This window comes from Dipteris shenzhenensis, chromosome 32 (assembly GCF_047967505.1).
Source record: "Dipteris shenzhenensis isolate YYH24624 ecotype China chromosome 32, Dip_SZ_1.0, whole genome shotgun sequence".
NCBI lineage: Eukaryota > Viridiplantae > Streptophyta > Polypodiopsida > Gleicheniales > Dipteridaceae > Dipteris > Dipteris shenzhenensis.
The window spans coordinates 258,043-281,839 of NC_141627.1; the positions used below are offsets into that span (position 1 = coordinate 258,043).

The window sequence follows — 23,797 nt, forward strand, 5'->3', positions numbered from 1 at the left end:
AAGAGTCTTTAGAGCTGCATGGCATGTGACAGAGCCATCACCATCTTCCCACTTGATGGGCATCTCTTCCAAGTGGAGTATGCCCTTGAGGTCATCGAAAAGGGGAATGCTGCGGTTGGAGTGCGTGGAGTTGACACCATTGTTTTAGGTGTCAAAAAGAAATCCATTGCAAAGCTCTAAGATGCAAGGTCTACCTCCTTTTACCAGTGTTTGAGATGAGGTTATTTCGTTGCCCTGACATCAAAGTCTAGACAAAAAACCTAGTCGGAATTCCGTTTGGCAAGTTGTGTAGTGGAACTCCCTTCAACATTCGGCACGTCATATTCTTAGCTAGCGCAACTAACTATTTTCGATTCTCCTCCAAACAAGACAAAACAGCTATGCATTATAATTATCACAATTACATTAATATATTTAAGTGAAAGTAGGCCTATTTGTGACCTTTTTTGTAATGCCTATGTCTTTTTTTATTGTGAAAATATAATTATACTACCAAAATGATTACATAGATTGGAAGATAGGCACCACCAGAAGGAGGACACAAAAAAAGGATTAACCCTTAACAAAGTTGAGTAAACCTGAGAAGCCCTTCTATTTCTCTCGCTAAGAAGCTTTAAAACCTTAATTACCAAATCCACTTTGACCTTGAATGTTGTTTGAAAAATCATTTTGTTCCACATTTTCCACACACATTGAAGGACGGTAGCTCAAACTTGCTTTCAAATCTCATGCAAAGACTCATTTAACTTTCCTCTGTCACCAATATTGCCTGCTTCCAAGTGCAAGGGCTATCAAATGAAGCTCTTTGAAACCATTTTTAAAGTTTCCTCCAAACCAAATGAGTTTCCATACAATCCTAGAACAAGTGGTAGATAGATTCTTTTTTGACCTTACAAAACACACATAAAGGAGTAACATTATGATTTTACTTGGCTAAGCGCTCCCTAACAAAGAGTTTGGCTACTATAATTCTCCATGGTAGCACTTTGAATGTAGACATTCCTTAGTCTTCTTAACCAAATTGTAGTCGAGTCGTTAGGAGCAGTCTAACTGGTTCTTTCATTTTGCAGATCCTTTAGAAAACATTTATGCAAAGAAATATCTCTGAGACAGTTGGTCTGGAGACATAAATTTGAATTGTGTATGCTTAGACTGTAGAATAAATTTGACAAATCCAAAGGAATAAGGTTGTCATTTGTTGGCCCAATAATAGTGGCGAGGCATAGAGTGATATCCCATTTTCCAAAGTAGGATTTAACTTCAATTCCAATAAGGAGAAATGTGATGCTGAAAGTGGCTCAAGAAATAAATTAGGTCCTAATCAGCGGCCTTTTAGTTGATGCTATTGTGGGCTACCGTACCTTGGCGTGCTACCGAAGCCAGCGGCAGCTCCTCTACCTGCTGATCCAAGCAAGACAATCTTGTCTTTAGAGCTGCATGGCGCGTTATGACAGAGCCATCACCGTCTTCTCACCTGATGGGCATCTCTTCCAAGTGGAATATGCCCTTGAGGCCGTCCGAAAGGGAAACGCTGCGGTTGCAGTGCGTGGAGTCGACACCATTGTTTTAGGTGTCGAAAAGAAATCCACTGCGAAGCTCCAAGATGCAAGGTCTGCCTCCTTTTATCCGTGTTTGAGATGAGGTTCTTTGACATCAAAGCAAAACCAGTGGATCGAATTGTTTTTGCATTTGTACGATTCTCTTCCAAATTGAAAGAACAACCGATAACACGATCTCGATGAAGGTATCAGTGATGACACCATCAAATAACCAACAAGAAGATGGTTTTCACAAGGACAATCCTTAGCTTCGTGTAATTACATTCATGCAGTAAACATTTAAGAATGGGAAACCCGTTTTGTAAACGTCACTATAAATAGAATAATTTAGCTATAATGTAATTTTGGATAGGCTCTAGCACTTGTCTTAGATTGGTATACAGCTAAGAAAGGCGTGCGTGTGTTTTTTTTTCACGTTCCAAGGTAATCGCTATCATGTCTGACCTATAGTACACTGGTATCATTTTGTTTTGACCGGCTCAATTTCATTCAGCAAGCCCACTAGCCTGTCTTTGCAGGAGAGCATAAGACCATGTGAGTCTGGTTATGTCTGGAAACGGCAGCTAGAACCCACAGTTGGTGTAGATGCCATTTCCAGCCACTGAGCTCTCTCTCCTCGATCTCCCTTGAAAGAATTGTGACTACATTTTCCTCTAGTCGCTCCGCTTGTAACATTCTCTCCATGTGATTTTTTTGGGCCTGCCCTATGTGGGTAGGGTATAGTGATGGTGGTTCTCTTTTGAAAGGTAAAATAATTTCTTTGATTATTTGGGTGAAGTTTATTTATTGTAATTCAAGTATTGGTCTACATTTGTTGTTTAGCATGGCTTTAAAGGAGGGACCTGTTACGCTCAAGTTGAGGCAACATGACCTCGGAAGGGTCAATCGACATTTTCCTTGTAAAGGATCAATGTTTGTATTATATTTATTTGGGCTTCATGTAAATGGTCAAAGGGGTTAATGTCAAGGTCCTTAATGAGGGTGACAAGGCACTGACTAGATGGGTCTAAGGCTATGGGTCTTAAATGCATTAAGTGGGAAATGTGCCTAGGGGCAAGTGAATAAATTGATATCCCAAGAGAGGGATAGTAAATATGCATTTAAGAGGTACCCTAGAATGAAGACATGTGGCATATTAGATCATCTAGGGAATTGGGGCTTGGTGGAATATGCAAGCTGGAGCCTTCACGTAGGGTGGCTGTTCTGAGAGTTTGCTGTCACTGAGAATTGGCTAGGAGGAAAATTGAGTGCCTGCCCGTGATTGATCGTTGACTAGGGAGAATTGAACAGGTTGTACGTTAGTGAATTTGACATTTGGTATCAGAGCAACACGGATGTTTATGATAGGTTGTCGTGACAAAGAAAGCCAAAGGGTCTTTGGTGTTTGCTTCACTGTCAAGTTGAGAACTGTAAGCAGTCGTTAAGGAATCGATTGAGGACAGCATGTTATCTAGCTGCAAAGCTGTTGGATCATCTCGGATCGCTTTTCAGGGTCTGAATAGCTGGCGTTAAGATTAGTGGATATACATATAGCTATGCTCGCGTTTTCCGTTAGATGTTATGGGTTGTGGGATTTTGACGTCAGTGTTAGCGGCTTTGATGCTTGTGTTTGGGTGCCAAGGTCTTAACCTTGAGATCGTAAAGTGTTTCTAAAGACTTCGAAGCAAGTCTTGCCTGTTACTTGGTCAAAGGATTTTGTTGCGCAGATGTTTACTGGATTCAGGCGATGGTTTTCAAAAGCTTAGTCGTAGATATTGTGAACGTTGGTGGGAGCCATACGCTAATTGGAGAAAGCTATGTGTTAAAGAGTTCATTCACGTCATCGGTGTCATGAGCTAGGCGTACTGATTAGTCAGATAACCTGCAAACCTGTAAGACTTTTACATATACGAGCAGGCCTTTCGGCGTACAAATCAGCAGTGCACAACTGGTCACCATGCCGACATAACTCAAGTTCCTTTACACTACCATAGTTTCACTACCAACAGTCCACACAAAGAAATTTTTTTGCTCTTGAAAACATGGACACAGTTAGCCAAGATGGTTCACTGGTTACAAGTGCTGTAGTCAAATGACAATTTGCAAACCTGAATCAGTCTATCCAAAACATGAGAATAAAAAGGCACAGTTGGTAAGATCAGGTTGTTATCATTCCATTGAAGTTTGTTGTTGTTCTCGAGGAGTCTCACATGCATTGAGGATTGCCATTGGGAAAATACGGGTCTCGTCACATCATGGAGACAAGTTGTTTCACCCGCTTGCGTGTGATTTCGACTAGTTGGACGTTGGGTGATGAAACTCAAATCGTGGTGGTTCAGGGTAGTAATCGGTAGATTTGTATATTCTGTCAGCAAGCTCCGACCAGCATTGGTTCGTTGGGAAGCATAGTCGAATCAGGGGATACTTCATCCTTGCAGAAGAAGGGGCCAACGTCAAATGAGGATCGCAAGAATTCACTTTTGCAGACAAAGGGCACAACCTTCTACGTTAATCGTTAGCTGCCAAGTTATCAAAAGCATACCTTGATGATGATGAAGTTAGGCTTTGGAAGGAAGCAGTTTCAATGTCCTTATAAGAAAGAAGGAAGATATGACCAGGGAGCTTTCTGTCACGATCTGTGACTTATTCCTTTCTCTTTCTAGACTTATGGATGGTTTAATGAATGGACACTTGTGGAAGGGTATGACCTTTCGACGGGACACTTGCCCATTCGACGGGACACTTCCTAAAGAGGCACAACCCTTCACAAGAGACATTCTAATGAAGAGACATTCCTATTGTAATGTACCCTCTCATCAAGGGTCACACCCTTCACAAGGGGTACACACCTCTTCATGCACATACCCTTTGGAGTTCACACCTTTTCATGTGTGACTCTTCACTCTCTATATAAGAGAGGCCAAATTGTATGGATGACACAATCACATCCACCCTACAGACATTTAAGCAATACAGTTATTCCTTTGCTCTCTGCTATCTCAGTCTCTTTTCTGTTCCTTAGCACAGTTCTAAATATAGTAAATCTAGGATTTCTTACAGTGGTATCAGAGCAAAATTCGCTCCTGCCTGTAGGAAATGCCCCCCACCTTCTAGCGCTGATCTGATACGTTTTTGCCGCTAGAAGGACATCCATGCACATAGTGCATGGAAGAGATGGAGAGGATGAGCGTAAAATTTTTAAACGCCTAAAGTCATCCTGGCCTCTCCATCCCCCTCACATCACAAGTTGATGTGAATGGACACGACCAAAATCGTGTCCTTTAAGGTGCTTGGGTTGTCCCAAAACCAAGGGACGCGCCTTTTCCACCATGGGACACACTTTTTGGTGACGAGTCTCGACTCCTCACTTATGGGACATACCCCATCGTGGGCAAAGGGACATACCTATTCATGCAGGGGTCGCATCCCTTTTGACAATAGGGACATATCCCCTCATGAACAGGTGCACCTATTCCAAGGGTCACACCCCTTCGAATAGGCACACCTCCTAGGCCCAAGTACCTACAAAAGGGAACCTAGAGGGGTAAAAAGGGATAAAAATTAAACCCATCCCCTAACCCTAGGTTACCCTAACTACCCTAGGGTTAACTTAACCCCCAAATTAATTTGGGGCAAATAACCCTTAGGCAGCCCAACGAAAGGGCGTACCTTTCCAGCCATTACAAACACCAAACAACGGCCGTACGAACTTTCTCGCAGCCTGCGCAAGCATTCGCAGCCCTTCCGTACAATTCGTACAGATTTCGAGTAAATCCCTGCGCATTCTTTTCCGTACCCAGCCGTACAGTCTGCGCCATTTTTCCGTACCCCCCCCGCGCAGTCCATCCGTACCTTGCTGCGCATCCATTGGTACCCTGCTGCGCATCCAGCCGTACGGCCAACCAGCGGCCTGCACCGTTTTCATGCCAGCTGCCTGCGCCATCTACCGTACGAACCGTACGGTACTTCCGTACGGACAGCCAGCCTGCATCCGTACAGGCCGTACTGTCACTTCTGCATCAGCCTGCGCTGCCAACCCTTACTTCGCCATTCTTGCTGACAGCCCCTCGCTATTTGCAGCCCTGGCCTTGCCTTTGCAGCCCTGGATACCCGATTTCCTGACAGGCTGCTGCCTCTCCTTGTTTCGCCATTAATACCCTGCCAATTCAGCACCAGTTGCCAATTCTCGCAATGAAGAAAGCCCGTTGACAGCCCAGACCAGACCAGCCTCGAGCACTCCTCGTAAAACACTGCAACATGGACCTCCGGACAACGATTTGCAGCCTTCTTCTACGCAATCATTTGGCAGATTAAAGTATTGCCAGGTGGAGTCTTTCCAATCTGCTTTTAAGGATTCTTTTTAACAAATTACAGCAAATGAAAGAATCCACATTAAAGCATGGAAACCCCTGGTAATTCACCCGGCCATTCAAGGACACCTCAGGCATCAGCTACTACACAATATCGTGTTCAAATTGCACAGCCAGCCCATTTTGGAGCCTTTGCATCTTGGGTCTTCTGTGTCACGTGCCCTCCGAGTGACTTGGATCACATCCTCTACCTTCTGCGTGAGGCACCTCAATTACATTATTTCCTCAGCACAGTACAGGTTGTGTTCCACGAGACACGAAGATATCCGGAACACGATATTCCTCAGGAGTTTGCTGTTCATTTTTGGAGAGAGTTCTACCCTTCACCTTCGGCATCCCCAGGGTACTCTCCACCTCCTTCAGCTCCCCGATATCCTCCTCTACAGGGTGTACCTTCTCCCAGTCAGTATTTACATCCTGAAGGCACTCCCTCTCCTGGATATCCTCCTCTTCCGACAGCAGCTCCTTACCCTTTTTCAGATCCGTGGACTCTGCTACCTACCCCTGTCTTATCACGAGCAGTAACACCTTTTTCAGAATCTCAAGTGTTACCTCCGACAGGACCTCCCTTACCAGATTTCCACGGGTGGTTCCATCCTGCCTCGCCTGCCCCCTCCAATATGAGCAACCTCAGGGAGCAGCCCGAATCCTCTTTCAGGGATGGTACAAACTAGAGCGCAAGTTCGCGCCTCTCTCACAGGGATTTCCGACATGTCGCACCGCTCGCGTGAAGCCTCTCCCGAGATTAAAGAATCAAGTCCCAAAAAGACCCCTGAAGGCAACACCCAAAGTGAATCTCTATTGCAACTTCAAATATCTGAGCTTCAGGACAACATCTCCGACCTGGTTCAAAAAGTTCAACAACTCCAAGATTCTCGAAGTCCAGCACATACAGAGGACGAGGTAACGCAACCCGACGACGATGCGGATTCTTTCCCCCTCGAGGTAGAAAATACTGAATTGCGTACTCTCTACCGATTACTTCAAGCTTCCAAAACAAAACGACTTGACGTCAAACTTCCGGAAGCCTACACTGGTCAACGTAATCGCCGAACTGTTGACCAATGGCTCGCTAAAATGCGCATGTATTTTGACACGGTTGACCTCACGGAAGGCAAAAAGATCGCCTTGGCAGCCTCCCTCCTGAAGGATACAGCATTTCTATGGTGGCAAAGACGCTTAAAGGACGGAAAAAGTGTGATAACTTGGGAACGTTTTGAACACGTGCTCCGTAAGCAGTTTGTACCTGCCAATGCGGACTTCCAAGCACGATCAAAACTTCGACAGTTGGAGCAAACGGGTTCCCTGTCTTCTTATATCTCTCAGTTCACCACATTGGTGCTAGAGATTGATGGTTTAACTGAGGATGATCGCCTTCATGCTTTCATCTCAGGCCTACAACCCTCGTTACGCCTTGATGTTCTTAAAGCCAATATCACCACCACAGATGGCGCTATTGCTTACGCAGAGCGCATTACAGATTTCCTCAACACAGGGAAGCAGAGTGCTAATCGCACACAGAACTCTCCCATGGCCAAAGGTGCTCGCCCTCAAGATAATACCAGGTTTCGCAAAAACTTCGGTAATCAAGGTCAGCGACAGTCTCAAGATCCCCAGAAGCCTCAGAAATCATTTGCTGGATTCCAACAGAAGCACTCCCCCAAGGATCGTGTTTCTTCTTCTTCACAAAGTCATTACCGACCTCCCCAACATAAAGGTGCGGCCACTGATAAGAAGAACAACTCCAGCTCAAAAGGACTTTGTACCATCTGTACAGGCGACCATAGATGGTTCGATTGTCCCAAGCGACCAAAACAAAATTCTAATATGGAACCTAGCACTTCCCCAAAAGAAGATGCTACCTCAGCACAAGACAAGAAAGGCAAAGCTGTTCGAATGGCGAATACCATCCACCTGAGCCTTGCCAGCAACCCCGAACCTTCCCTGGCTACTCAAGTACTTTGTGTTCAAGGATCGATTCGTGGAACAACGGTCACCATCCTCATCGACAGTGGCTGTTCTCATAATTTCCTAGCCAGTTCTGTGGTCGATAAACTTCGGTTGACCACCAGTCCTAGCCTCATGGACTATCAGATTGAACTCGCAAATGGAACAACTTTCTTGTGCCACACCAGGATCAAAAACTTGTCTTTTCGCATCCAACATTATACGGACAAGTTGAACTTCGACATCATGCCTCTTTCTCGGTACGATGTCATACTCGGACAACAATGGCTCTACGACTATGATCCATCAATCAGTTTTCGCAGCCATACTATCCAGTTTGTCACCAGGGAAAACTTATTGAGCTAACTAGTTCTAGGGATTCTCCTTCAACCCCAGTTGCCTCTGCCCTACAAGTAAAGAAGTGGGTTCGTAAACGCCAAGCAAAGACTTCACTTCTGTTGGTTACGGCAGTAGAGGAGACACCAGCTAAGGATCCTCCTGAATACCTCAACCAACCTTTTTTCCAGCCTTACCTGGATATTTTTCCACAAGAATTGCCAAAGCAGTTACCACCTCGACGACCAGTGGATCACCCAATCGAACTTATTCCTGGCAGTAATCCACTGTCAAAACCTCCTTATCGGGTTTCTTACACTCAAAATGAAGAAATCCAAAGACAGGTCACCGAACTACTGGACAAAGGTCACATTCGGCCCAGTCGCAGCCCTTTCGGATCTCCTGTACTACTTGTGGAAAAAAAGAACAAGTCTATGCGCCTCTGCATCGACTACCGAGCCCTCAACAAGCTCACTATCAAAAACAAGTATCCATTGCCTCGCATTGATGACCTTTTCGATCAACTTCTACATGCAACACAATTCTCCAAGATTGATCTTCGTTCAGGTTATCATCAAATACGCATACGAGAAGGCGATGAATACAAGACAGCTTTTCGAACAAAGTATGGACACTATGAATGTTTGGTCATGCCTTTTGGGTTAAACAATGCCCCGGCCACATTCATGACATTAATGAACGACATCTTCAGGCCTTTCCTCGATAAGTTCGTCATCGTTTACCTCGATGACATCCTCGTTTTCAGCAGATCACTACATGAGCACAAACAACATCTTCACCAAGTTTTTGAAGTTCTCCGTGCCAATTCTCTCTACATCAACATTGAGAAGAGTGAGTTCTTCAAGACCCAACTTGAATATTTTGGACATGTTATTTCAGCTCAAGGTATCTCTGTGGATCCCAAGAAGGTCGAGGTAATCCGAAACTGGCCTACTCCTAAGAATGTTCATGATGTCCGCTCTTTTCTCGGATTGGCAAACTTCTACCATACAAAGGTTATCAGTTTTTCGAAATCGCAGCTCCTATGTCCGAATTATTGAAAAGCACAGCAATTTTTCAGTGGCTTCCCGAAACAGAGTATAGTTTCCAACAACTCAAGCAAGCACTCACTACTACACCAGTTATGGCTATTGCTGACCCAAATCTTCCATTTGAGGTCATGACCGACGCTTCCGACATCGCTACAGGAGCAGTCTTGATGCAAGAAGGCAGAGTTATTGCTTTTGACAGCCATAAACATTCTGATATCCAAACCCGATATCCGGTCTATGATAAGGAGTTTCTTGCTATTGTACATGCTTATCGCTCTTGGAAACATTATCTCATGGGTGCCGACTCTGTGGTCAAAACAGACCATCACTCTTTAAAGTACATCTTTACTCAGCCAGTCATGAACGCTCGACAAGCACGCTGGGTTGAGTTTTTGGCCAACTTTCACATGACCATTGAGTACATACCAGGACTACGCAATGTAGTTGCAGATGCTCTCAGCAGGTTACCTCTAGCATCAGCCATGGTAATCTCTACATTATCTGTGGATGTTCCGAATTCATTCAAAGGAAAGTATTTCAATGATAAAGACTTCGGCACCGCAGTACAGGTTCTTTCCAAAGATCAACCTTCGACTTCCGAACAAAAGATTTTCTCATCCTATTCTTATACGGACGACCTTCTGTATTATCAAGATCGCGTCTGTGTACCACATGACAAGGATGTTCGACGTCTTTTGTTAAAAGAGCATCATGTAGTTCCTTATGCTGCCCATCCAGGCATCAATAAGACTTATCGGTTACTCAGTGCAACATACTACTGGCCTCAGATGAAAAGAGATGTCATCAACATGGTTACATCTTGTCTATCATGTCAACAAATGAAAGCAAGTCGACGACTTCCAACAGGACTTCTTCAGCCTCTTCCAGTTCCAACTGAAAGGTGGGAAAGTATTTCCATGGATTTCATTACAACACTACCACGATCCTCTAGAGGTAACACTCAGATTATGGTAATTGTTGATCGCTTGTCCAAATTGGCACACTTTGTTGCTTGCAAAAGCAGTGCACAGGCCCCGGACATAGCCAAACTCTTTATACAACATATCTTCCGACACCATGGATTACCCAAGAATATCATATCCGACAGAGATCCTAAGTTTACCAGTCACTTTTGGATTTCACTGTTCGACTCTTTGGGTACTACTCTACTGTTCAGTTCAGCTTACCACCCAGAATCAGATGGACAGACTGAAAGAGTCAACCAAGTTCTGGAAGAAATGCTTCGACATTATGTTCAGTCACGCCTCGCAGCCTGGGAAGAGTATCTACCACTCCTCGAGTTTGCTTATAATAACTCTTTCCATAGTGCCATCAGCATGACTCCATTCCAAGCAGCTTATGGACACACTCCGATTGTACCAACAAATTTTGTACTTCAACATCGAGTGGCCCTAGCTGATCAATTGGTTCAAGAAATGCAAGACATTCTACTGCAAGTCAGGGATCATATGCGAAAAGCGCAAGAGCGGTATCAACGGTCTGCCAACAAACATAGACGTCACCTGGAATTTAACACTGGTGACATGGTGCTATTATTTGTAGCCCCACATCGCTATAAGACGGTTAAGTCTGTGTTTCCTAAGTTGCGACCCAGATACTATGGACCTTTCCGGATCGTCAAGAAAAATTCACCTTTAAGTTATAAATTGGAATTACCACCATCATGGGGTAAAATCCATCCAACATTTCATATTTCTTGGCTAAAGACGTACATTCCAGGCGATGAAGCAGTTCCTCCTGCAGGTGATTATGTCCCAGAAATCGAAGACGATTATGTTCTCCTTATTCCTGAGCGTATTCTGGACCATCGACAGCGAGAGACTCGACATCGACTTATCACGGAATTCCTTGTTCTTTGGCGAGATCTGGACGACTCCGACGCTACTTGGCAGTCTGATGAAGACTTACAGCAATACCCTGATCTATTACAGCAGTATTTTCAGCATCTACTATGATATTTTCTACATCAGTTCATTATCTCCACCAGGGTCTTCTTTTGAGTGGGAGGGGATGTCACGATCTGTGACTTATTCCTTTCTCTTTCTAGACTTATGGATGGTTTAATGAATGGACACTTGTGGAAGGGTATGACCTTTCGACGGGACACTTGCCCATTCGACGGGACACTTCCTAAAGAGGCACAACCCTTCACAAGAGACATTCTAATGAAGAGACATTCCTATTGTAATGTACCCTCTCATCAAGGGTCACACCCTTCACAAGGGGTACACACCTCTTCATGCACATACCCTTTGGAGTTCACACCTTTTCATGTGTGACTCTTCACTCTCTATATAAGAGAGGCCAAATTGTATGGATGACACAATCACATCCACCCTACAGACATTTAAGCAATACAGTTATTCCTTTGCTCTCTGCTATCTCAGTCTCTTTTCTGTTCCTTAGCACAGTTCTAAATATAGTAAATCTAGGATTTCTTACACTTTCTATGCCTTTTAAATTTAGTTGTGGTATATGTTCATTTATTTTGCCTTAGGATATGAGGTTTCTGAGATTGCAGATATTTGCCTAGTATAGGGAAAAGATATTCATCTTGATTCTTAGCTATTTTCAGTTGATGGTTACGCCTGTTTCGACACCTTTTGTGGTTGTGAGATTGAAAAGCAGTTTGTGAATAGAGTTTTAGGCTGTTTTATTCATTAAAAAAAAAAAAAAACACCCATCGATCTAAATGGAAGTTGAAGAAGAAGCTTCTAGGGTGGATCCCGTAGAGTCGGGAGTCCGACCGACCCCGCAGGTGTCGCGCCCAGCAGGCCATACAGTGTCTAGTAGAATTGCATTATTGGAGGATGCCTTGCAACATATTTTAGTGCAACAATTACAAGCAAATGTAGGGCAATCCGAGCTCAGAAAAATGGTTCATAGTATGTCTGCTAGACCAGAATCCAGTGTTCATAGGGTCGAACCTAGGAGGGCTAAGATGCCTAATATTGCCAATTATAGGCCAAAAAAGTATTCTGGTAAGATGTTTGACTGTAGTTCCGATATCATAGAGACCTAGTTACACAAATGGGACGAGGCCTTCGCCATTTGTGAAATCAGAAATGATATGAAGAAAATCCGCGAGGCCACCCATATGTTTAATGAGGCAACGGATCGGTGGTGGATAAAACAGGAGAAAGATGGAGTGGCATCTACTACTTGGGAGGGGTTTAAAAAAGAATTTAGAAAACACTTCTTATCTCCTGACGAAGCATCCCGAGCGTGGGATCCGTATCGAAACCTTCGTTAGAGAAATTTATCAATGGCGGAATACATTGATAAGTTTAGAGAAAGTGTAATGAAAGTTTATGAACATCTACCTCAGTCAATCCCGGTAAAAGATTTTATCTTTGGACTGAATGATCGGATCAAGATGGTAGTTCGGGCTAAGTATGCGAACACGCTTGAAGTATGAGGATGCCAAAGGGAACAGACTAAGTGGGTTTGTGCAGGTTGGGACTCGATATGAGTACCTAAAGAAAACTGGGTTTAAGAAGTGGATTAGTAAAGGGAGTGTCTCACAGCCTAGTGGTCAAGCCAAGCAGGCAAAGCCAGTTGAGACTCCTAAACTAAGTACCACCCTTGGAGTGAAGAAAAGTAACACCAATGGCAGCCTGGGCTTGGTCGAAGTCTTCTTTGAACCCAGAGCAAAGAGAAAGAGCGAGGAGAGAAGGCTTGTGCTTTGGATGCCTTTAGCCTCATCAGTGGAAAGATTGTCCACGAAACAAGGATCGTCGGATGGCTGAGATGGTGATCTCAGAATGCGACGTCAAAATGGAGGAAGGTCCCAGAGCAGAACAGATGCAGATTCAGCTAGCGGGATCTTCTCAAAGGTCAGTACCTATTTTGTTATGTGTGTCTATTGCTAAGCTAGTAACCAGTGCACCTGATAATGTCCTATCAAAGCCCGCAGCAACGGGGTATACAACCTTTAACGATACGGAGTTAATTAAGGTGAAGGGGCAAGTAGCCAATCATGACGTCATGGTGTTGTTTGACTCAGCGTCAACGCACAATGTAATTAACTCCAAGCTTGTAAAGAGGCTGAAATTAAAGACTAGCCCATCTTACTATGCATATATAGTCAGAATGGCAGACGAAAGTTCAATTGAAGTATGGGACCAAAGGGTTCAACAGTTGGAACTTTAAATTCAGGACTATGCTGAGAAGCTTGATTTTGAAATGACAAAGCTTGCTCACGTAGACATAGCCCTGGGTAAGGCTTGGCATTCTGGGAAGAATCCAGCCATAGATTGGAAAAAGCACATTTATCAATTCAAGATGAATGATGTGCTGTATGTCTTACGAGGTGAAAAAGATATACCTCAAGGACCGTTGGTTTCCGTAATGGAAGTTCGAAAAGCTTTAGAAGAGTTTTTGTTTCTTTGTACAGCATCGGTAGAGCCGATTGATGGTCCTTCGGCTAGCACTGATGTTACCCAAAATGGAGAGATTGTCAAGTTGGCTGATCAAATAGCAGAGGAGTTCTCTGATTGTTTTAGGGATGAGTTACCTTATGGGTTACCTCCAAAGCGGAATGTTCAGGATAAGATTGAACTGATCCCGGGGGCAAAACCTGTAAATAGACCTCCCTATAGGTTAAGTTTTATCGAAGAAGCGGAGGTACGAAGATAAGTGGAAGAATACCTCAAGCTGGGGCAGATTCAACCCAGTTTCTAACCTTTTGCTTCGCCAGTGATATTAAAAAAAAAGAAAGATGATACTTTTTGCCTCTGTATAGATTACATAGCATTGAATAATATCACTATTAAGCACATGTATCTGATGGCTCGGATCGATGATTTGTTAGATGCGTTACATGGGGCTGTAATTTTTAGTAAGATAGATCTTAAATGTGGCTACCATCAGATCCGTATTAGAGCCGAGGATGTACATAAAACTGCTTTTAGAAGTAGGTTTGGACATTATGAATTTTTGGTAATGCCGTTTGGACTTACCAATGCTCCAGCTACATTCGTCATGCTGTGTGTTTTTTAGAGGATGAGTTTGGGAATGTTCTTGGATTCATCTAGGTATATACATTCGTCATGCTTATGAACGATTTACTACGTCCGTATATCGGGAAGTTTATAGTACATTTTATTGACGATATTCTTGTGTTTAGCAAAAGTATTGCTGAGCATCACGAACACTTAGGAATAGTGTTCAATACTTTGAGGAAAGCCAGTCTTTATGTAAATAAAAAGAAAATTGTGCTGTGTATGGTAAGACTTGAATATTTAGGATTCATTATTACTCCTAAGGGGATAGAAATGGATTCAAAGAAAGTGGCTGCGATATTGACTTGGCCTATTCCTTAGAGTTTTACCGCTTTGCGATCATTCTTGGGATTTGTCCAATTTTATCGAAGGCATATCAAAGGATATTCTGAAATAGTATTGCCATTGACTGATCTAACCTCAGATAAAGTACCTTTTATATGGGGACGGAATCAACATGGAAGTTTTAACACCATAAAACAAGCTGTGGTCTTAGGACTGGTGTTAAAAATAGTTGATCCCCAGAAACCGTTTTTTCTTGAAACCGATGCAAGTGGCATTGCGGTAGGAGCAGTTCATCTCCAAGAGGGAAGGCCAATAGCCTTTGAAAGCAAGAAGCTTTCTCCCTCTCAACGAAATTGGCCAACTCATGAATTAGAGTTGTATGCTGTTATCCATGCGCTGAAAACATGGAGACATTATTTATATGGATCAGAGTTTTATGTTGATGTTGATCATGATACTTGGAAACATTTTTGTAAACAACCTGACTTGAGAGGCCGCCAAGCTAGGTGGGCAGAACTCATGTAGGAGTTTAACTTGACGATTTGGTACCGAAGAGGGAAGGATAATAAAGTTGTTGATGCGTTGTCACACATTATGTATAATATGAGTTTCACGGTATTAGAAAGTGCTCTAATGACCGGGATTAGAGAAACTCAAAAGGTGGACAAGTTTGTCCAGAGCCTTTGGCCTAAGGCTCATGTATTCAAACCCGGGGAAAAGAGTGACCTGGCATTCAGAAAAGACCAAACTTATGCAAGATATACCATAAGAGATGGTATGCTGAAAGGAAATGGCAAGGTGGTAGTACCTAATCAGAATGATCTCAGGCAGAGAGTCATTCAACAATGCCATGATAGCCCATGTGCGGGACATCCAGGAGTCGAGAAAGCGTATGATCATGAAGCGAGATTTCTTTTGGCCGAAAATGAAAAAACATATTCATGAATATGTGACATGACGTTTTTTTTGCCTGGTAAGTAAGTCAGAGCGGGTGAAGCCACCCGGACTCTTACAACCTTTGGAAATACCACTAGGTAGGTGAGAGAGCATTTCCATGGACTTTATTGTAGGTTTGCATACGATACAAGGTGGATATGATTCTATCCTTGTGGTAGTTGATCGTCTTACCAAGATAGCTCACTTCATTGCAACTAGAGAGTCTGTTAGTGGCCCGCAAGCGGCGGATTTGTTTATTAAACATGTATTTCGTTTGCATGGATTACCAAAATCCATAGTGTCAGACAGGGATGTCAAATTTACCAGTCATTTTTGGACTGCAGTGTTTGAGACACTAAGGACTGAGTTGGGAATGAGTAGTGGGGATCATCTAGAAACGGATGGTCAGACATAAAGAATCAACCAAATTTTAGAGGATATGCTTAGAGCATATGTTTCATTGAGGCAACATACGTGGGACAAATGGTTGCCATTGTAAGAATTTGCCTACAATGATAGAAAACATTCCTCTATGGGGTTCAATCTGTTTGAGCTGAACTATGGTTATAGACCAGCAAATCCAACTACAGTTAGAGTACCTCAGAAAGTGCCTAGTGCCGCGAACTTTGTGGTTCAGATGTGGGAGATGCTAGCACTTGCAAGAGCTAGCATCCGCCAAGCTATGGATAGAGCTAAGGCGTATGCGGATGAAAACAGATCCGTTAGAGAATTTAAGGAAGGAGAAAAAGTTTTTCTCAGAGTTCCTTCGCACTCTAAGTTTTCGATTGCAGGAGAGTGTGCTAAGTTATCACCCCAATATTGTCGGCCGTGGTTAATTCTAAAAAGAATAGGCAAGGTGGCCTACCACAGGGTTGTAAGGTGCACCCAGTGTTTCATGTTTCTTGTGAAATTTTTGCATACAGATGACTCACTAATAGAGGGTGTTGTTTTTGTTTCGAGAGATAGAGGATAATGCAGGACGCAAACCAACAAGAATCCTGAACTGAGGAACAATGCAAGTATGCAATCGGAAGATACCCATAGTGTTGGTTGCATGGCATGGTTTACCTCTATCAGAAGCTACATGGGAATCCGTATACCACTTACGGAGAGTGTTCCCAGACTTTATCATCGAGGACGCTGATGCCTGAAGAGGGAAGGAATGTTACGCTCAAGTTGAGGCAACATGACCTTGGAAGGGTCAGTCGAGATTTTCGTTTGTAAAGGATCAATGTTTGTATTATATTTATTTGGGCTTCATGTAAATGGTCAAAGGGGTTAATGTCAAGGTCCTTGATGAGGGTGACATGACACTGAGTAGATGGGTCTAAGGCTATGGGTCTTAAATGCATTAAGTGGAAAATGTGCCTAGGGGCAAGTGAATAAATTGATATCCCAAGAGAGGGCTAGTAAATATGCATTTAATAGGTACCCTAGAATGAAGACATGTGGCATACTAGATCCATCTAGGGAATTGGGGCTTGGTGGAATATGCAAGTTGGAGCCTTCACGTAGGGTGGCTGTTTTGAGAGTTTGCGGTCACCGAGAATTGGCTAGGAGGAAAATTGAGTGCCTGCCCGTGATTGATCGTTGACTAGGGAGAATTGAACAGGTTGTACGTTAGTGAATTTGACAGAACCTGCACAATGTTTGACTTTCTTGGGTTTCCTTTAGGGTGGTGGTTTTCGGCACATCTCACTTTCTTGTTTAGCTGTCGATTTTGGATGCATGCAAGAAGTCTAAGAATATAATTGGAGGTAGTGTCCTGCAAGTTGGATTCTTAGGTGAGATTTGTTGACAAAATCTCATTTAATCTATTGACCTTTGGCAGCAAATTCAGGGTTTTTTTTTGTCATATTTTCTCTTATGAGCCGCAAGATGCATCGCCTGTTATTGCAGGCAAAAAGGCTCAAGCATAGTTGAGATGCTTTCAAGTCTGCTGAAAATGGTCATCACCTAGATCGCCATTGCTAAGCTGTTCCACCTGTTGAACCCGATTGCCACTATCGTTGTTAAGTCAAAAGGAAGCGCGGAGGAGGAATAGCTCAAGTTCATCTGCTGTTCTCGGGTCCATCCATATGAAGCATGCGACTCCGCGATGCAGGAGTAGTAGAGATCAGTTTTTCATGTTCGTTGAGTTTTGACATTAGCTTCATGATTGGACTACGTTCTTTCGGGCTGGATCCCTCGCATTGAGAACCCTTACATCCCTCTAGACGCTCTTCTTGTGGAGCAAGCCTCACAGGACCCATTTCCAGCCAATCTAAGCAATCGCTCGCAACTTCAAGCGATAGATGGGCTGACTGGTAATACTCCTAACGGGATCTTTGGGCTCCAGAATCTCAAAAAGTAGATTTCACTTTTGAATAATCTCTTTAGAAGGGCTGACTCCTGAAGGGTGTAATCGTAGATCACTGATTTGTCTTTGTCTCGAAAGCAATGCACTCAGCGATACGCTTTCTAGTGAATTTGGTCAGCTTCAAGGCCTGGTATTTTGTGAAGTACGTCTTCTCACATCCGCATTAGCTGTAGTTTAATTTCTTGATCAGCTTTGTGAATATCACTGCTCTCATAGTAAATCTTCTCACATCCGCATGAGTTGCCGTTTTCATTCTCGTCGTCCTACTGTTGGTCTATAACATGGTAAAGGCATCTCAAGAGCTCGACCTGGAAGAGGTGGATAGTGTTACATATTTCTAACCTTACAGCTGATGATGTGTTAGACGGGCTTGTAGGCCATAATATCATTAGCAGAGGGTGTTGGGGGCTGGTGTACAAAGTTCAGATACCTTGTGGTAACTTTGTTGAAGAAGCTTTAGGCATGCGATTTGCACAGCATCGTGACTCCTTCACCTCAGAGATTGAGACTTTGGGCGACATCCGTCATCAATATTGTGAAGGATACTGGGCTACTGAACAAATTGCACCCAGAGGCTTCTACTCTACGATTACATGCGCAATAATTGTTGTTTGAGAAGAGGGGTACAATGGAATGGGAGATGAGCTACAAGATCGTGATAGGGACAGATGCCAAGTTCAACAACATTCTCTTGGATTTGAGATTCCTCCCGTATGTAGCAGATTTTGGACTTGCAAAGCTCGTTGAAGCTTCTAAATGCAAGGATAATATGTCGTAGGTTGTGGGATTCTGCCCCCGTTACGAGCCTTTCCAAATTTTAGTCAAACAGCCCAGGGGCAGCACAAATCCGTGTTAATTTCTCATGGCTCCAACTTTCCTTACTCACCAACGTTTCATTTCTCTATTTGTTTTGCTTTTTATCTAGCTCCCTTAGAATCTGGCTCCTTGAAGATAACAGAGAAGAGTGATGCATATAGCTACGGCATTCTTTAAACTTTTCCAGGCGGGCCTGATGAATATCATTCAACTTGTTGTACGATCCTTGTCTTTCTATTATGAAGGTTTATTGTTTTGCAAACTGTTATATGAACCATTTCTTTGCTCTTAAATACCATCTGAATCTTAGTAGGATTTTCATTTTAGTCAAGATGTGATCATTTTGTTTTCTTTGGTTCATGAGCTCTTGATGAGGCGATCATAATTTTTACAGTTTCGATAGCATATAATATCCACAATGGGTGAATTCCGGGATTTGTTTCTTAAAGCTTAAAGTTGCTCTTTGTTTTCTATAGTCAAATGTAGCCTTTGTGCTGCAAAAGTCGAGAATTTGATCTGTTTCTTTGCTGGTAGAAGATTAGTTTTACCCTTTACGACATTAAGTTTTCTGTTTAACAATGTATTTGACGTTTCAGGACGGTTCGCAAAATTCTGCAACTAGATGAACACATTGCATTGGCTTTTGCTGGCCTTACAGCAGATGCTCGGGTTTTGGTGAATAGGGCACGGGTTGAGTGTCAGAGTCATAGACTGACTGTTGAGGATCCTGTAACAGTGGAATATATCACACGTTATATTGCAGGACTACAGCAGAAGTATACTCAAAGTGGTGGGGTGAGGCCGTTTGGCATTTCTACTTTGATAGTTGGTTTTGATCCATACACACGAGTACCAGCTCTATATCAAACTGATCCATCTGGAACATTTTCGGCATGGAAAGCAAATGCCACTGGGCGTAATTCAAACTCTGTACGTGAGTTTCTAGAAAAGAATTATACAGAAACTTCTGGAGTGGAGACTGTGAAACTGGCTGTACGTGCTCTTCTTGAAGTAAGTTTTTCCTTAATGTTTCATCTGTCAAACTAGTTGTCTTTTGAACAATTCAGGTTTTCAGTTTCCCTTTTTAAATGGGAGCCTGTAGACGGACTTGAATGTTTTGATTCAATAATAGGTGAAGTTCTTGCAGAGATCTGTTAGCACTGCCTATAAGGCAGTGGTATTGAGAAAAATCGCTTGTTCTTGTGGGAATGAAGGATGTTAAATGCTGTGGCGGGAGATAGACTATCCTCACTCTCCCTCCTACTCAATACTAACTGCAACTGCAAAATGATGCACTCAATACTTTGTAAGTGATGCTGTGGATGTGAGTGAGAGAATCAGAGGGAGAGAAGGTAATGGACCTCTGAAGATACAACTGAATAATGAATGCCCAAAGGGCTGAATACAACTGTATGAAGGGGCTGAAACCCTCACTGCAAAATTGGAAGGCTAGACCACCTAGCCTCACTAGATCCCTGAAGAGGCTGGGGCTACCCTGCTGGTTTGCTGCGCGGAGGCTCGACTCTGCTGCTCTAAAAGCTTGAAGGCTTGAGGAGTGGATGAAGAATGAGGGCCAAAGGCTGCCCTTTTATAGGCTGATATGTCAGCCTGGCCGACTTGGTCAGTGCTGATCGTTGACCTTGGTCGACTGGTCAATGCCGATCATTTACAGTCAAGAAGTCAACATCAACGAAAAAGTCAACGCGTTGACTTGATAAAAAAAGAGAGTCAGCCTTATGTTATTTGACCTGTGATGATGTGGTGTTGACTTTCTGTTAACTGTGTGTTGATTGCTGATTGCATTGGGCTGCCTGAATGGTTGTACGGATGCCTGAGTAGGTGCGACCTTGAGTGGTCGACTGAGTACCCACCTTGAGATCTTCAGAGTGGCTAAAGCTACCTGCATGTTGCTCTCTATCTGCTGCCGTGGAAATGCACCATTCAAGGTCATTGGTTCTGTTGGCGTAAGAGGCAACTGAGCCTTCTGAGTTGTGGTGGAGATGATGTCCTTGGAACTGTCCGAGTCTGCCAGGATAAGGACCTTTGACCACCGACTTGTCCATAAAACAAAAAAGATTGGGAAACTAACGAGGCTCCCCCTTCTGCTGAGCTAAGCTCCTTGATGACTACCGAGGTTGTCCCTGTAGTCTGCAGTGCATCAAGCTCCTCAATGACTATTGAGGTTGTTGAAGCTGTTGCTGAACCACTTGACACGGCTCTCGCTGTTAGAAGCTTCCGGTATGGAGGCAATCTTTCTTATTATGGCCCGACACATGACAATGGAAGCATCGGTTTTCCTTGGCATAGAGTGCTCGTGTTGTTGTATCCAAGTACCCGCCATAGCCGTTGTCCTTCGCCACCATTGCGCTCCCAAGATAATCTCGTCGGCTGCCGCCACCATTGTGGTGATAATCTGGTCGGACTTTGAACTGGTATCACCATCGTGCTCCCAAGATGACGTCCGCTGCTTGAGTAGGTGCGGCCCTGAGTGGCCGACTATGTACCCACCCTGAGATCTTAAAGCTACCTGCATGATGTTGCTCTCTATCTACTGCCCTAGAAATGCACCATTCAAGGTCATTGGTTCAGTTGGCGTAAGAGGCAACTGAGCCTTATGAGCTTCTGTGGTGGAGACGATATCCTCGGAACTGCTTTGATTCTGCCAGGATAAGGACCTTTTGACCACCGACCTGCCCATAAAATTGAAACATATTGGGAAACTCATGAGCCCCAACCCAACCCGGGGGGTTAGGTTAAGCTAGGGGGTTTCAACATATAGCCAATTATGGACTGGCCTACCCTCTCCTCCAAGTCCCCTTCAACTCCCTCTAACTCCTTCAACATCCATCAGGACTCGATACTCTACAGTTGCAACCATGACACCCTCTCCATATGCACGGAATTACCAACAAGAAGGCTCAAAACGATCCATCCTTGGGCAACAGGATCAGATTTTTTATCTCCAATAGGCAGTGAGAGAGCTACGATTGGAGCTGGCAGAAGTAAAGGCACGACTTCACATTTTGGAAGGGCCTGGTAAGCACGCAGTAATTGATGAGGCTGTAAAATCTTGGGAGGATTCCCCTTCTACCCTGTAGCTAGTCTCTACAGTCAACGATCTTGTTTACACTGAAGAACAAACTGCTAAGAAGGAAGTGATTGTGGAAGTGGACAACAAAGTAAGGAAGTCTGATATTCAAGCAGAGATTAAAGAACACGAAGCTAGATGTGATAATGCTCTGAAGATTAGAATAGGGGGACTCCCAGAAGATTGGTACAAAGAGGACACATATAGTGAAATATTGACAAAGATTAAAACAAGCTTGCCCAACATTGAATGGGTGAATGATGATGAGCAGGATGATGACGACTCCGGGCCAGTTTCTATTTTGCACTATAGAGGTCCTGCAATCCTTACTTTGAAGTCAAAAGATATGCGGATCAAGCTTCTTCGACAATATTACAAGTTGAAGGGCACCAAAGTATGGATAGCAGAGGAGCTTACACAAGCTCAACTCAAGATTAAGGCAACTGAATTAGCTAAAGTCAGGGCTGCCAGAAAGGATGGAAAATGGGCAGTTTACCGTGAAGACGTAGCACTAATCAGAGAGTTTAAATCAAAACCAAAAGACTCTCAGTCTTAAACTGATGTATGGCTGTTTACTCTTCCAGATTATCATGTAGGAACTCTAAATAATATGGGTTGCTTTTTGCACTCCTTGGGAACTGCCATGTGCCCTCTTTAAAACAGATGTACTACAGGGTTTCTTGCTGTCCCATAGACCTTTTGGTCTCCAGTGGACGTTATCTTTCTTTCTTTCTTTCTTTCTAACAGTTTGCCCGTACACCTAGTAAGGCCCAGTAGTGACTTACTCAAAAGGACTGTGCTGGTATCATCGTCATCTCGCAGAGCACCATTGCAAGGATGTGCTTGCAATGTTGTGTTTTCGCCTTGAATTTCGTATCATATCGTCCCTTGTATTAATTGTTGCATGTCGACTATGTGCTTGTTCTTTTTTTCTTGATGATGTAGTCCACTTTTGCCCTCTTAACTATTCAATGGTCTGTTAATACAGGTGGTTGAAAGTGGTGGGAAGAATATTGAGATTGCTGTTATGATACCAGATAGTGCTTTCTTTCTTGATGATGTAGTCCAATTTTTCCCTCTAACTATTCAATGTCTCTGTTAATACAGGTTGTTGAAAGCGGTGGAAAAAATATTGAGATTGCTGTCATGACTCCAGAGAAAGGATTGCACTTGGTGGAGGAGTCTGAAGTTGAAGAGATTGTGGCAGGAATAGAAGCAGAGAAAGCAGCTGCTGAAGCTGCTAAAAAAGGCCCTCCAAGAGATACTTGATTGTGACAGTGGTCTTTGTGAGCCTGAGGGTCTGTCTGTATTCATATGGGGCAGCCAGGTTTCAGAGAGAAGGTTTTCTTGGACTAAAAATTGCTGAAAGATATAATGCAGTGAAGTTAAAGGAGTTAATGAAGGCTTCTGTCAGTTTTTGTAAGAGCTTCTTGTTGTTGGACGTTGATACAGTCATAAGAACAGGGACGTCTCTACATTTAAAGTTAATTTTTGGAGCGAGTCAATTGCACGGGTGCTCTTTTTATTTTGGTTTTCTGAATGCTGAACTCTTACATTGTTCTCTGTGTGTGTGTGTGTGTGCACGTGTGCATACATCGATGCAAGATATATGCATATATGAGAGAGAGACATATTCTCTATATTTGTCATTGGGAAACAAGTTAGGTTCCAAAGATGAAGCTGCAGATCTAAAGATCTGCTTTCTTTGTACTGAGGAATGCATGCCCCTTGCAAAATAAACCTTTCGTGGTCGGAAAGGCTGCAAGTACTTACCTAATGTGCATGATGCAATGAAGAAGCTTCAAAATGGTTGGGTGAAAGGTATAAGGAATTAAAGACAAATTGTTGAGATGTGTTTGGGAGATCTTGTCTAGTAGCTCTTTGTTGGGGACATCTTAGGGCTATCGTGATGTATAATGTTTGGAGATGCACATGTTACTGGCTAAAGGGATGTGGTGGGATAAACATATGCTTGCATAGAGATACACTCCATGCTAGGCCACAATTAAATTTGAGGATGTATTTTGATTTGTTAACCTCCATAAA

At 43.3% G+C, this 23,797-nt stretch overlaps 1 protein-coding gene across 1 annotated transcript; it reads left to right on the forward strand.

The window, feature by feature from the left end:
- Positions 1 to 1,254: 1,254 nt before the first annotated feature.
- LOC147880147 (proteasome subunit alpha type-7-like) lies at positions 1,255 to 23,276 on the forward strand. Its single transcript, XM_087370737.1, has 3 exons — positions 1,255 to 1,610; positions 19,260 to 19,674; positions 22,859 to 23,276. Exons 1-3 carry the CDS (start codon positions 1,438 to 1,440, stop codon positions 23,018 to 23,020), a joined length of 750 nt encoding a protein of 249 aa, XP_087226863.1. The 5' UTR covers positions 1,255 to 1,437; the 3' UTR covers positions 23,021 to 23,276.
- The last annotated feature ends 521 nt before the right edge of the window (positions 23,277 to 23,797 follow it).

Coding starts and splice junctions, on each gene's coding strand:
- LOC147880147 (XM_087370737.1), top strand. CDS start 1,438: ATGGCGCGTTATGACAGAGCCATCACCGTCTTCTCACCTGATGGGCAT. Junction 1,611..19,259: donor GCGAAGCTCCAAGATGCAAG/GTCTGCCTCCTT, acceptor TTGACGTTTCAG/GACGGTTCGCAAAATTCTGC. Junction 19,675..22,858: donor CTGTACGTGCTCTTCTTGAA/GTAAGTTTTTCC, acceptor CTGTTAATACAG/GTTGTTGAAAGCGGTGGAAA.